Source organism: Hydra vulgaris, chromosome 02 (assembly GCF_038396675.1).
Source record: "Hydra vulgaris chromosome 02, alternate assembly HydraT2T_AEP".
In the NCBI taxonomy this organism is placed as follows: Eukaryota; Metazoa; Cnidaria; class Hydrozoa; order Anthoathecata; family Hydridae; genus Hydra; species Hydra vulgaris.
The window spans coordinates 23,822,501-23,836,197 of record NC_088921.1 but is presented as its reverse complement, the minus strand read 5'-3'; the positions used below and the strand labels follow the sequence as shown (position 1 = coordinate 23,836,197).

General features: G+C 23.9%; 1 protein-coding gene across 4 annotated transcripts in view; it reads right to left on the bottom strand.

Moving 5' to 3' along the window:
- LOC100208376 (chordin-like protein 1) overlaps window positions 1–13,697 on the bottom strand; it is a 52,222-nt gene that overhangs the window by 17,684 nt on the left and 20,841 nt on the right. For all 4 annotated transcript variants that reach the window (XM_065790348.1, XM_065790349.1, XM_065790350.1 and 1 more), the window contains 3 exons: window positions 11,963–12,056; window positions 7,438–7,464; window positions 7,140–7,243 (listed from right to left, as the gene is read on the bottom strand). In XM_065790348.1, the coding sequence (XP_065646420.1) occupies window positions 7,140–7,243; window positions 7,438–7,464; window positions 11,963–12,056 (225 nt within the window). The remainder of the gene's footprint in view (window positions 1–7,139; window positions 7,244–7,437; window positions 7,465–11,962; window positions 12,057–13,697) is intronic.

Genomic DNA, 13,697 nt, shown 5'->3' with positions numbered 1-13,697 from the left:
AAAATCACTTATAAAATTTTTTTAATTTTACACTATAAAAACTCATCATTAAATATGATTTATCATGATTTCAAATGAGTCTTTATTGATGAAAATGTGTAAAATTAAAAAAATGTATTTTACAAAGTGATTTTCTACTCATATATATATATATATATATACATATATATATATATATATATATGTATATATATATATATATATATATATATATATATATATATATATATATATATATAAATATATATATATATATATATATATACATATATATACATATATATATATATATATATATATATATACACACACACACACACACACACACACACACACACACACACACACACACACACACACACACACACACACACACACACACACACACACACACACACACACACACACACACACACACACACTTATAAAAGTGAAATACATTACTTATAAAACAGTAAAAATAAATAATATTTTTTATAATACAAAATATTAAGGTTGTAAAATAAAATTTATAAAAATAGCTCAACTTGACAATAACATCTAATAAATGTTTATTAAAAAGAACATTTACCAAGGTATGTATAGTTGAACTAATAACCCAGTTTCAACTATTTTAATATTTTGGTTTAATCCACAAATAATTATTTCCAAAGTTTTTTTTTGCTAAATGTTCATTAATTTATTAATGATTTAACATTTCTTTTGGAGAATAATGCCATGAATAAGGTATGTATAAAAATTTACTAGGTAAGTTTATAGGGAAAAATTTACTAGGTACTTTACCTAGTAAATTTTTAAAGGTAAAATTGAAAATTATAATAGCTTTGTTTTCTGCAGATTGCTGCACCATGCCAAACACTCATTCGATGTAGGAGCACTCCGCTAGGCTATTTGATAGTCGATGTATGTACTAAAACCCCCTTAACTTCCTGATTTTTTATGACCTCATCTGTGTGCGTCTAATACTGTCAAATAAAATTTAATATGTGTATATGCATATATATATATATATATATATATATATATATATATATATATATATATATATATATATATATATATATATATGTATATATATATAAATTAGTAAAAAACACTTATCTAACTTTTATCTTCGACTTGAAGTTTCACCATTGCTGGATCATCAGGAAGAGTTACTAAATCTCAAAAAAAATTCAATTTATAGAAAAAAATATTTTACAGGAAGTTATAAATTATTATAAAAAATTTTTAATTACTATATTTTTTTGTTAACGGGAAGTTACAGAAAGTAATTATGAAATAATTTTATTTGGAATGGGGATAGTTTAATTTGGTCATTTGTTTTTATAATTTTTTAAGAGGTATTTATTTTCGTGCCTACATTTAGAAATTAATTCAGATTTTTTATTTAATAAATTTTCTTGATTTAAATGAGTAATTATTTCAAATTTTTCTTGCAAACATAGCATACATTTTTTGGAAATGTTATTATAGGCAGGGGCAGATTAAGTAATTAAAAATTTTTTATAATAATTTATAACTTCCTGTAAAATATTTTTTTCTATAAATTGAATTTTTTTTTGAGATTTAGTAACTCTTCCTGATGATCCAGCAATGGTGAAACTTCAAGTCGAAGATAAAAGTTAGATAAGTGTTTTTTACTAATTTATTATTGCTCTGTTCTTTAAGAACATTGAGCACTCTATTTGTAAAATACACTAACATAATTTACATATATATATATATATATATATATATATATATATATATATATATATATATATATATATTATATATATACATACACACACAGTGTGTAAACTAGCCCTGTGGGGCCAAAAAAACACGGTATTCCCAAATGCTCATAAAATTAAAATTCCCAATTTAAAAGTGAAAAATTCCTTTCTCCAAATAAAGCTTGCCTAATTAAAGTTTAATAATTATTCTAAAAATTATTGAAAATTAATTACTATTAAAAACTAATATAAAAATAGCATAAGAAATTATAATTTATTGTTTAAAACTTGAAATAAAGTTGCCGTTATTGGTATAACTACGCGCTTGCATAACTCCAAAAATGTCTCTTGGAAAAAGAAATTTTGAGAATTGGGATTTTCCAAAAATTCCTAAAATCGCTCAAAAAAAAATTTATTTCTCAAAATTTGCAAAAATAATTTTTTGCAATGCATTCCAACAACAGCAAATATTATTAAAAAAAAGTTAGCAAGAAATAAAGTAGAATTTAGAAGATTACAAATTTGTATGGTTTAACCAAGGAGTTGTAATAGACTGGAGGGAGAACAAAGTTAAAATACGTCATTTCTCAAGAAACAATCTTAGTTGTAACATAATTTTCTATTAACGTAATAATCATAATTTAACTAACAACATTCCACCTTTAACAAAAATTATTAAATGATGAAAAAAATTATAAATGTTTCAAAACGCCATAAGCAATTGAAGCATTGCAAATAAAAAATGGAAATTTAAAATATTCATAAACAATATTTAGAGTTTTTTTTATGTTGTGCATTTAAAAAATTTCAAGAAATTTCATTGAATTAATAAATGTCTAGATAAGAATCGTTAGTATTTTTGCTGGATTTACAAAAATGTATTTTATATCTATATATTTAGAATACAGCAATTTGTTTTAGAATATAGGGCCATTTTGACTTGCCACTGGAATAATTATACAACAAAGACTATAACGGGTTTGAAATCATTTTCGGCTTTGTTCTTCCTCCAGCTATTATATCTCTTTGGTTTAACACCCACAAACGCTATTTCTTTAAAAGTTCTTTTGTAAGCAATTCTTTTGTAATTAAACTACATTTGTTGTTGTTTTTGCTGAGACTTTGTAATTGTAACTTTATTACGCTATGCGATTTATGCATAAAGAAAGTTAATATTAATTATAAAATTGAACTCGCAATAAATGTGAAATATGAAATTTACAAGCTTGTGTTTTTTATTTTCAAAACCTTTTTTGTTTTTCTATTTTAAAACATTTCTTTTCATGACACAATTTATTACATGATGGTGTAAGGGTTCGTCCATAAAGGATATCAAACTGAATTACGGAAACTATATTACTTAAAAAATCACTATATTACTTTAAAAGTCGCCCTTTAATGCCCACCAGTGAAAAATATATATATATATTCAAAAGAATACTCTTAACATAAAAGCGGCAATGATATATTAAGATTAAAAGTAAATTAAATATATTATTCTTAATAATAATTAATACACACTGATTTTTTTATAATATAAAAATATATAATTCTGAATACATCTTTGGGAATTGCCTTTGCTTAACTTGCCTTTTGTGAAACTCGTTATGAAACCACATTTAATTTTGTGTTGATTTTTATCTTCAATAAATGTTCAGACGGTATTTTTTATTTATTTATTGTTATATATTTTATTATTAGTGCTTTCCAATTAATATATGCAGAGCTAAAGTGGAAAAGAAAAGAAGAAAGAATATAAGAAAAGGACCCCACACATTCCTGGTACACATTTTCATTTCAGAGGAAGGGGGGAGGGGGTATATTTAGGAAATATTTTGACTAACTCCCAATTTGGTCAAAATGCTGTATCAAATTTATTTCTAGTTAACACCCTGCGTGTATGTGTGTGTGTGTGTGTGTATATATATATATATATATATATATATATATATATATATATATATATATATATATATATATATATATACAGTGTGGAAAAAAAGAAATCGAAGGTGAGCGGTCAATTCCACTGGCCAACACAAGGAAATGACAGTCAAATATTTTTTTTGGATGTTTAAAATTATTATTTTTGTATTTGTATATACGTATAGTGCTCTCCGAAACATCATTGGTGATCGCAGTGCATTCCTGAAGAGGGGGATCACCATTATCCACTACTTAATTCTGATTGGTTACCATGGCACCAACATTTCTTTATCTTTTACACCCACGTATTATAGCGCTTTTTGAGCTTTATATTATGAATTTGTTACATTAACGACATTTATATACTTTTATCTCACACAGGTTATTATCAGTTTTCAGTTTGTTATCTAGAGTTTAGACCATATATAGTAGCACATTTACTAGCCTTTTTTTCTTTTTATATTGCTCGTACTTATATTTTTTATCATTTTACTTTATATTTTGTTATCTACTTATTTCATTGTTTTTGTATGGTGCGATAATTTTAGCCATGGTTGCCTTTAATGAACCAGCGGATCGATATTGACTTGTTCACTCATAGACCATTGTTTTATCATTTGTTTAATATGACTAGAGCGTGAGTTATTGTTCACCTAATCCCTGAGTCCTAAAATTTTCTTCCTCCTACAAAATAGTCTTTACATTCATTTATGATTCTCACCCAATGACATCTACAATCTACTTCTATTTTCACATCTCCCAGATCTACGTGACTAGACGGCTCCGTTGGTCACTTTTTGCGACCATTGTGTCGCATAAACAAACAAAATTATTATTTTTGTATTTGTATATACTTCTTGTTTTTTTTTTAGTCATTGTAATGAATTGACTTTAGTAAACAATAAAAAAAAGTGCAAACGCACAATTAGCAATTTTTAATTTATCTATAAATCATTTTATTTTAATATAACTCATTTATTTACAATTTGCAGGAATTTATGAGAAAATATATAAAACAGTTTAGAGAAAAATAAAACAAATTGACTAAGTACAGAGCATAAAATGCTCATAGTTAAATACATAAATTATTATTTAGTATTATTGATATAATGTACTAAATTTTTTTATTAAAATAATAAAATAAAAACTTCAATCATTTAAGAAAAAAGAATTTTCGCCATCAGTAAAATAAAATTATTTAAATAAGCAAAGCAAAAAACCTTAATAGATATAGTTTCGTTGTGTATAATACCTTCATCAACAAAGCAAATTAATGAGTTCAGTGTTAAAGCAAAAAAATTACTGGTTTCTATTAATATGCAATAACAATTAGATAAAAATTTTAACAACTATAAATTTAATATATACTTGAATATATTTTAAGTAGTAGAATTAATATAAAATTATTAATAAATTTTAAACGCTTTAAAAACAAAGATAAAAACAGTATTGAAAAATAAAAGGATTAAAGAAAACTTCTTTTTGCTTTTAAACTTTTCGCTTTAACTACACTCTATTAAAGTAGAGTATCGTAGACAAGAAAACTATTTTAAACACTTTTTTAAAACTTAAATGATTTTAAGAAATTTTAGTATGTGCATTATCCAAATAACATTCTGATTATTTGTCAAACCTTGTTTTTTAAAAGTCTGATTTTTTTTAACTGGTCAACCATGACCGGCAAGAATTCATTTTGGAAGGTCAAAATTGTAATATATATATATATATATATATATATATATATATATATATATATATATATATAATATATATATATATATATATATATATATATATATATACATATATATATATATATATACATATATATATATATTTATATATATATATATATAATATATATATATATATATATATATATATATATATATATATATAGAGAGAGAGAGAGAGAGAGAGAGAGAGAGAGAGAGAAAGAGAGAGAGAGATTTAAATTTTAGATAGAATAATTATTTCAATTCTAAATTAATTATCGTATTTAGAACTTCAGTTCTAAATATGATAATTAAAATAAAAACAACAAAACGAACATTAGATTTCATAACATTTTCAATTCTAAATAATATAATTCATTCATAAAAGTGAATTAAAGATTTTTCAGTGAAGCATTTGATGAACAAAAAAATTATATTACAATTAGAAAAAACATTTTTATTTTTTTGGCAAGTGCTTTTTTATGCGCTCACTAAAGTTTTTTCAGGCGTTTTTTCAAGGCCTAAGCGCAAAAGTGCTGGCTAAACAGAGAAGACAGATATATATATACATATAACTATACATATATACGTATATTAGGGCCCTGAAAATCACCCTTTTTGGTATCAAATCGAATCTGAATTAAATCAGGCGCTGATTTGCAAATCAAGTCAAATCTCGAATCAAATCAGCATTTTGAGGATATCTATGTTTTAGTTAAACTTTTTTTTTTCCTCAAAATGCTTATTGGACTTGTGATTCAATTCGATTTGCGAATCAAGACTTGCTTTGAATCATAATTCGATTGGAAACTAAAAATAGTGATTCGCAGGGCCCTGTATATGTACGTATATGTATGTTTACATATAGAGTCCAATACTATTAAATAAAAGCAAAAAGAAAAAATTTACATTCTTGAAAAATTCTTTTTAACAATTTTTCTAAAAATATTATGACTTAACTAATTTGTTGAAATCAACTTTATACCACTAACTAATAAGTTTTGTCCACATCTTATGCATCATTAGGCATTAGGTTTTGACATTACTTAATTCCTCCAATAAAAATCCGATAGGAGAGAGATCTCTTATCTTTAGCCTCCCCAATCTTGTGATTGAGGAGCCTAAATCATTTTATTTAACATTTGATCATTCTTGAACTCAGTCAAATAACTCAAACAAGTTTTTGAAAAATTTGTTTTAAATTTAAGCTTCAAGTTATTTTCTTTTGAAAAAATGAATAGCTTTTCATTAACCCCAATTTTATAAGTCTACAAGTAAACTCCTTTTGTCATTACTCCCTCTATTTTTACAAAGTTACCTGTGGCATTCTAACCAAAACAGCCCCACAAATTAACATTACATTCACCGAGTTTTACAGTCAATAGTACACACTATTTTATCATAAATTCAACGATTTTTTTTTCAGACAATCAATCTTATCTTGAAACCAAAGATTTTAAACTTAGACATGTCAGTTCACATTTACGGCCATTAATGGTCGATTTTTTACGTAGATTTGCCCACTTTACCATTTTTATTATTCTTATGATTTTTATCAAAGCATACTTACTTTTGATAATTTAAAATACTTTTAAACTATCTAAATAGTGCAAAAATAAACATAAAAATTTTTTTAAAAAGTTAATGACATTCGAATAATTATAAACAGTGGTATGTATATATATATATATATATATATATATATATATATATATATATATATATATATATATATATATATATATATATGTATATATCATAAATCAAATTAGACAAAAACCTTTAGGCATGAACATTGTGCACATCTACCATGTTTATATTTATCTGGAATATAAACTTTCCATGAAGTTTTAATATCAAATAAAGAGGACGAATGATTGCACCCTAAGAAAGAAAAAAAATTGTAAATATCAATTTACAATTTTTTTATATTTTTTATTATGAAAATTATTAGTAATAACAAGTACAGGAAAAACTGATAAAATATATTAAAACGATATATTAAGTTTTGAATAAGTTTTACATGAATTTTTTTATATAATTAAAAAATAATTTTAAATTTTAGTTATTAATTTTACCCCTTTTAACTGTAACAATTTCAGCATCTAAAAGAAAAAAAATCTATATATATCATTATTTAATGTCACCATATAAAAATTATTTGTCACCTGCCAGCGTTTCACAGGAAGACGTGCGATTGCACGCAATTATACGACCACACAAAAAATACTTTGTTTTGACGATTTAGCAAAGGCTTTTGACATGTTTTAAAAATTTTAAAATGCACTTAAAATACTTACTTAAACTTATCTAAAAAAAACTTTACTTTAAAAAAGAAAAAAAATCTTAATGAATGAGAAAATTAAAAAATATAACCCAACTAAAACTAAACTCAACAAACTAAAATGCTAAATCGTGTTTTTAATTACACTCGGAATAATTTTTTATCTTTACTAATGTTTAGAACATTAATAAACATTGATAAAAAAAGAACAATTTACTTTTAATGATTGTTTAAAAAATACTCACACTTGATTTAAATTATAGTGCTTTTTTTTACTAATTTAAAAATATCAGCTTCCATGTAAATGTAAACAAGTAAATAATTAAAAACAATTTAATTCTTCATTTTAGAAGTTGTACTTTGTTTTTTTTTTGCTTTTTGTAATTTGTTTTAAAAGATTAACATTTATCATTAAAAATACATAACTATATAAATAAAAAAACAGCAATTTAATACTTAATATAAAAATTCAATAGAAGTGTTTTGTTACTTCATTAAAAAGCATTTCAATAATATAAAAGCATTAAAGATCAAACTTATTAAATTGTAATGACTTTCAAAAACATCTGTCTTTTTTTTTTTAACAAAATTTCTTTTATCTTTTTAAATGTATTAACTTTAATTATTTTTATATTAAAATTCGTTAAAGAGACTTTTGTTGTTGTAGAAAGTCATTGTTTATAAAAACAAAATAACTTTTTATTTTTTAATAACATTTTTTATAAAAAATGCATACTTTATATATAATACTTTATATAATATAAATTAAAAAAATTATATACAACTGTCAATTTAACTTTAAAAAAAAAATCATTATCGATAAATTTTTACTTTACTTAAAAGTGTTTTGATTTAAAAATTGTTACTTTATTAAAAAACATTTGTTAAAAAATTTTGGATTATATTTCATCTAACGTATAATTCAGAATATTTTTCATTCAGTGCTTTTTTAAAATGTTTTTTGAAATAGCTGCAGTGAAATTATGAAAGCAAAATGCGATTTGCCTGGTCATATAATGAAGTGCGATCACATATCTTCCTGTGAAACACTACCTGCATTTTAATATTCTATAAGCCAAAATTATTTAATTTTTTTTAATCAAATTAATTTCTAAGACTGTTTTGTAATGCCTAATGATTGCATACAGCATAAAACTCTGAAATGATTCCAAAAATTTCTATTGAATTATCTAACAACTTTTCTAATATATATATATATATATATATATATATCTATATATATATATGTATATATATATATATATATATATATATATATATATATATATATATATATATATATCTATATATCTATATATATATATATCTATATATATATATGTATATATATATATATATATATATATATATATATATATATATATATATATATAATATATATATATAATATATATATATATATCTATATATCTATATATATATATATATCTATATATATATATGTATATATATATATATATATATATATATATATATATATATATATATATATATATATATATATATATATATATATATATATACAGTGGTGTACATTGGATTTTTAGATGTTTGAGTTTTGACACTTACAGGCATTGTGCAAACTTCAAACTTTTGTATGTTTATGCTTATATCAAAAAAGAATGTTTTGCAAAGAATTGGGGTGATTGGAGCTTGGGAACAAAAAAGCCCTAATTTTTGGGTTGCTCCTACGTTAAAGGTTGGGCCCACCCAACCCTTAACGTAGGAGCAACGAGTTTATAAAATATTTTCTTTACTATTTTTATCTAAATTCATATTCATCAACAAGTTTCATGCAATAATCTCTTCAATAATCTCATGCAATAATCTCTATTCAGTTTTTTGACCCTATAATGTTTACAGCCCTCTCAAACTGAGGGGGTTAAAACTTTATATGGTTAGAGTTTTTATACACACATATATCATACGTATCATATATACATGATACATACATATGATAAATTAATAGTAAGACAACATTTGGTTGAAATATTTAAACAGTGCTAGTTATAATTAATGTCTTTCCATTGTTTTATTAAAACAAATTTTAAGCTGATACCTGGTTAATTACACTATGCAACAAAAATTGATGAAGCTTTTGTTTGACTAGATTTGTTTAGTGTTTTTATGTGAATTCGAGCATGATGGTTTAAAAAATGTAATCAGTTGATGGTATTAAAAATGCAATAAAATAAACAAGTATCAAACATTACCCTTAATACATCAGCAAAACTGCATAAATAATCAAAATATAAGTTCTGCCTAACAAAGCAAACATCAGTAGAAATGACTGTAAAATTAAATTATAGAAAGGCAAGGATCTTAAAATCTCTGCACATATCCCAGCTATATTGGCAGGAGTTATTTTTAAGGTTATTCCAATAGTGTATTCCTTCAAGTATACATAGTGTGAAACATGAATGGAAGAGTGTAAACTGCTTGCTTTCAAACTTTTTGAGGAGCTATCTATAAATACAAGTAACTTAAATTTCATTAAACAGTGCACCAATGTCTATGCAGTAATATAGACTCATACATTACATAGGTTTTGCAAAAGCAGCATGCCTGCTACAATAAGCAGACACTTTACAAACAGGTGTATGAGGAAACTACACACCCCTAAACATAACCATAGTAACTCTATTTTATCTTTACTAAACCCTAAATATTCAATTAAGTCATCAAATTGTTGCTAATTAGGAAAAAGTAAACTTTTTTTCTTAGTTTTTTTTAGGTGCCCCCAAGAAGTCCTTGCGGTCTTATCACAGAGCACTGCGGGTGAGCAATTAATAGGAAGTTCATGCCTCCTTCCAAAGCAATGTCAAAAAACTTGCCCAGAGTTAGTATTTGAACCACGGATCCTTTGTTTCTGAGGCAAGTGCACTACCACTGCACCACGGCTGCTCTACTTCAGTTTCTGCCTTTACACTGTCAATCATTATCATTGTTATCACTTGAATCTCTCTTTTCCCCCACTGCTTCATGGATCAGAAAAACAGAAAGGAAGATCATCATTGAAGAAGGTATATTAGGAAATATAGTATGCTTCAAAGTAAAAAGTAATTAGTATCAAGCATGTGTTGTCCTGCACTTGTTTCAACGCATTATAATAGCTAGAGACAAAATCTAGTGATAACTTATTATAAAATATATCACACAGAAGTTTTTAAATCCAAAATTAAGAGTTTAATTTATGTGACATTCAGAAAATATTAGGTATAAAAAGCATTTAACAGCAACTGTGAATTTTTTTGTAAAAGAAACAATAAATCAAATAAAAGATTTTAAATCAAATATGATTTAAAAAAAAAAATTTATATTCGGTTATGAAGCAATGTAAAATAGTAAAACGTAGAATGTAAATTTAGTTTCAAAAGAATATAAAATAGTTTTTTCTTATCATCAGCTAAATTAAACGCAAACTTTTGGAAAATTGGAAATATTTAATTTTATGTGCGTTACCTCCCATGTGTTTAGATCAAAGATCGAAGAGCCTGATAAACTGAAACAAGCATACATAGCTCTGTTGCTTCTTTTTTATTAAAAATTTAAAGACTTATTAAAGCTAAACATTTTCTGAATGGACAAAATATGACATTATTTAATCTTATTTTATCTTATTTTTAAAAAATTTATTTTGATTTTCTTTGAAAAAATAAAATAAAACTGCATTAAATATATTGTGTAAGGACTAAAATGTCATAAATATATACTTTTAATTAAATATATTATTAATAAACAGATATTTAATGTCACTAAACACTAAATTTCATTTGTGACATATTGTGACATCTGTGGTTTTAGCTCTGTAATATATACATATATATATATATATATATATATATATATATATATATATATATATATATATATATATATATATATATATATACATATATATATATATATACATATATATATATGTGTGTGTATATATATATATATATATATATATATATATATATATATATATATATATATATATATATATATATATATATATATATATATATATATATATATATACATATATATATATATGTATATATTTCCACAAAGCTAGACAAAATTAATTTGAAAATATAATCAAGATATTATTTAATTTTTGCTTTATTTATTTTTAGATAAGCAGGTAAAATAAACAAGAAGTAGAAGAAAATTAAGACTTATTTTAGGATTATAGATAACGCTTTCTCAATAAATAGACAAAAATAAAGTAACTTAAAAATAAACACTGGAAATTAAATAAATATATAACATAACAAAAACAATAAAAGTACAAAAAATAACTAGCAAACCTGGGCAAACAAGACAACAGCTGTGGTTAACTGATATGGGATTGTTACAAGTCAAAGAAGGACATGTTCTTATTGTACACATCACAATTTTTATCTAAGAAATATTTATAAGATAAATACATTAGTTCAAGAATAAAAACTCTTTTTTGAGTAATCAAGATAATACTGCTTTTCTTTTTTTATTTAAATTAAGTTAGCAAATTTAAATTTTTTTGTTATAAAGTTTAAAAAGTTATGCAGTAGTGGTGTAGTGATAGAGCGCTTGATTCATAAGTGAGAGGTTTCAAGTTCAATCCCTAACATGTCTCTGATAGATCCGCCTTTTGAAGTTATAGATTTGAGAGAAAGTTTTAATCACAATTAAGCAGCCTCCTCGTCTGTAGTGGCCTTCTCAGCCTTGGGGAGGTGAATTAACATTAAAGAAAAAATTAAAAAAATTAAATTAAATTACTTATTTTTAATCACTAAAATAATGGTTTTTAAATAACCAAAAGGTGTGGATAAATAAAAGGGAGTCTCTATAAAATCAACTTAAAAAAAAGAAAAAGAAATAATAATAAAGCTAAATAACTTACACAATTGGCAAGAGAAGCAATAAAATCTGTAACACATAAATTTGAATGTAAAAAGCTTAAACTGACTATGCAGCTAATATCAAATCAATGCAACAAGTATTGTTATCTGAAGTAGATATAATAATAGAATATAATTCTGTAGGCCAGACAATTCCATGTGAAAACATCAAAATTTTTTATAAAATGCAACCTTAAGTCTCAGATTTTGCTGATTTTTACACCACTCAGATTTTAAAAAGTTATAAACATTCTTTATAAAACTTTATCATCTAATTTCAACCAGTTTCAAAGATATAATTATTTTAATTTTGCCCTGAACAAGTAAACATTAAAAAAAAAGTTTTGGCTTTTGTTTCTGTCCTGTGTTCGAGGGAAAGATGAAAATATGTACATTTACATATTTTGAGGCAAAGAATCCAATAAAATATCTGAAAATATTTTAAAATGAACATAATATCTGAAATATAAACTTGCTTATAAAAATAGAAACAAAAATTCTTACCCACTTGTTAATTAAGCCCTCCCCCTCTCTCCATTTATTATACCTGGATAAAAATTCCCACCCTTTTATTCTACTCCATCTTGTATCAAGTCCCTGAAAGTAACTTAACAGTAATGTTTGGCACAAAGGTCATCTCCATAGGCTTGCTTCATATGGTGATAATGGATTGAAACCATTATATAGATATTATAAAACAAATTAAAACCGTTCATATAAACTTAAAATTTTAATGAATATACTAATGATGTGGTTTAAGTAGATGCAAATGGAAATTAGAAAAAAAAATTATAAAGAAAAAAAAGTTGTTTAAAAAATCAATGGAAATAAATAACATTTACATAAAGTATTGCGATTTTTGAAATATTATATTATAACTCTATATATTATCTGGATTTTAAAATTTGTAAGACTAAAATTGGTAAGTAATTAACATATTTTTACCAATATTAAATATTCTTAATATGGGCAATTCCATTTTTGATTTACATTACACGCGCAACAACTTTATCAAATATTTGCCTATTTAAACTATAAATTAAACTTGTATCTGTTTTGTATAAAAGCTGTTAGTCTAAAGAATAAATAAGCTAAAAAGTTTTGAGTCTGGCCAAAAGAGGGCAAACTTATTACTAAAAATGCCACTTAACTTACGCTACCT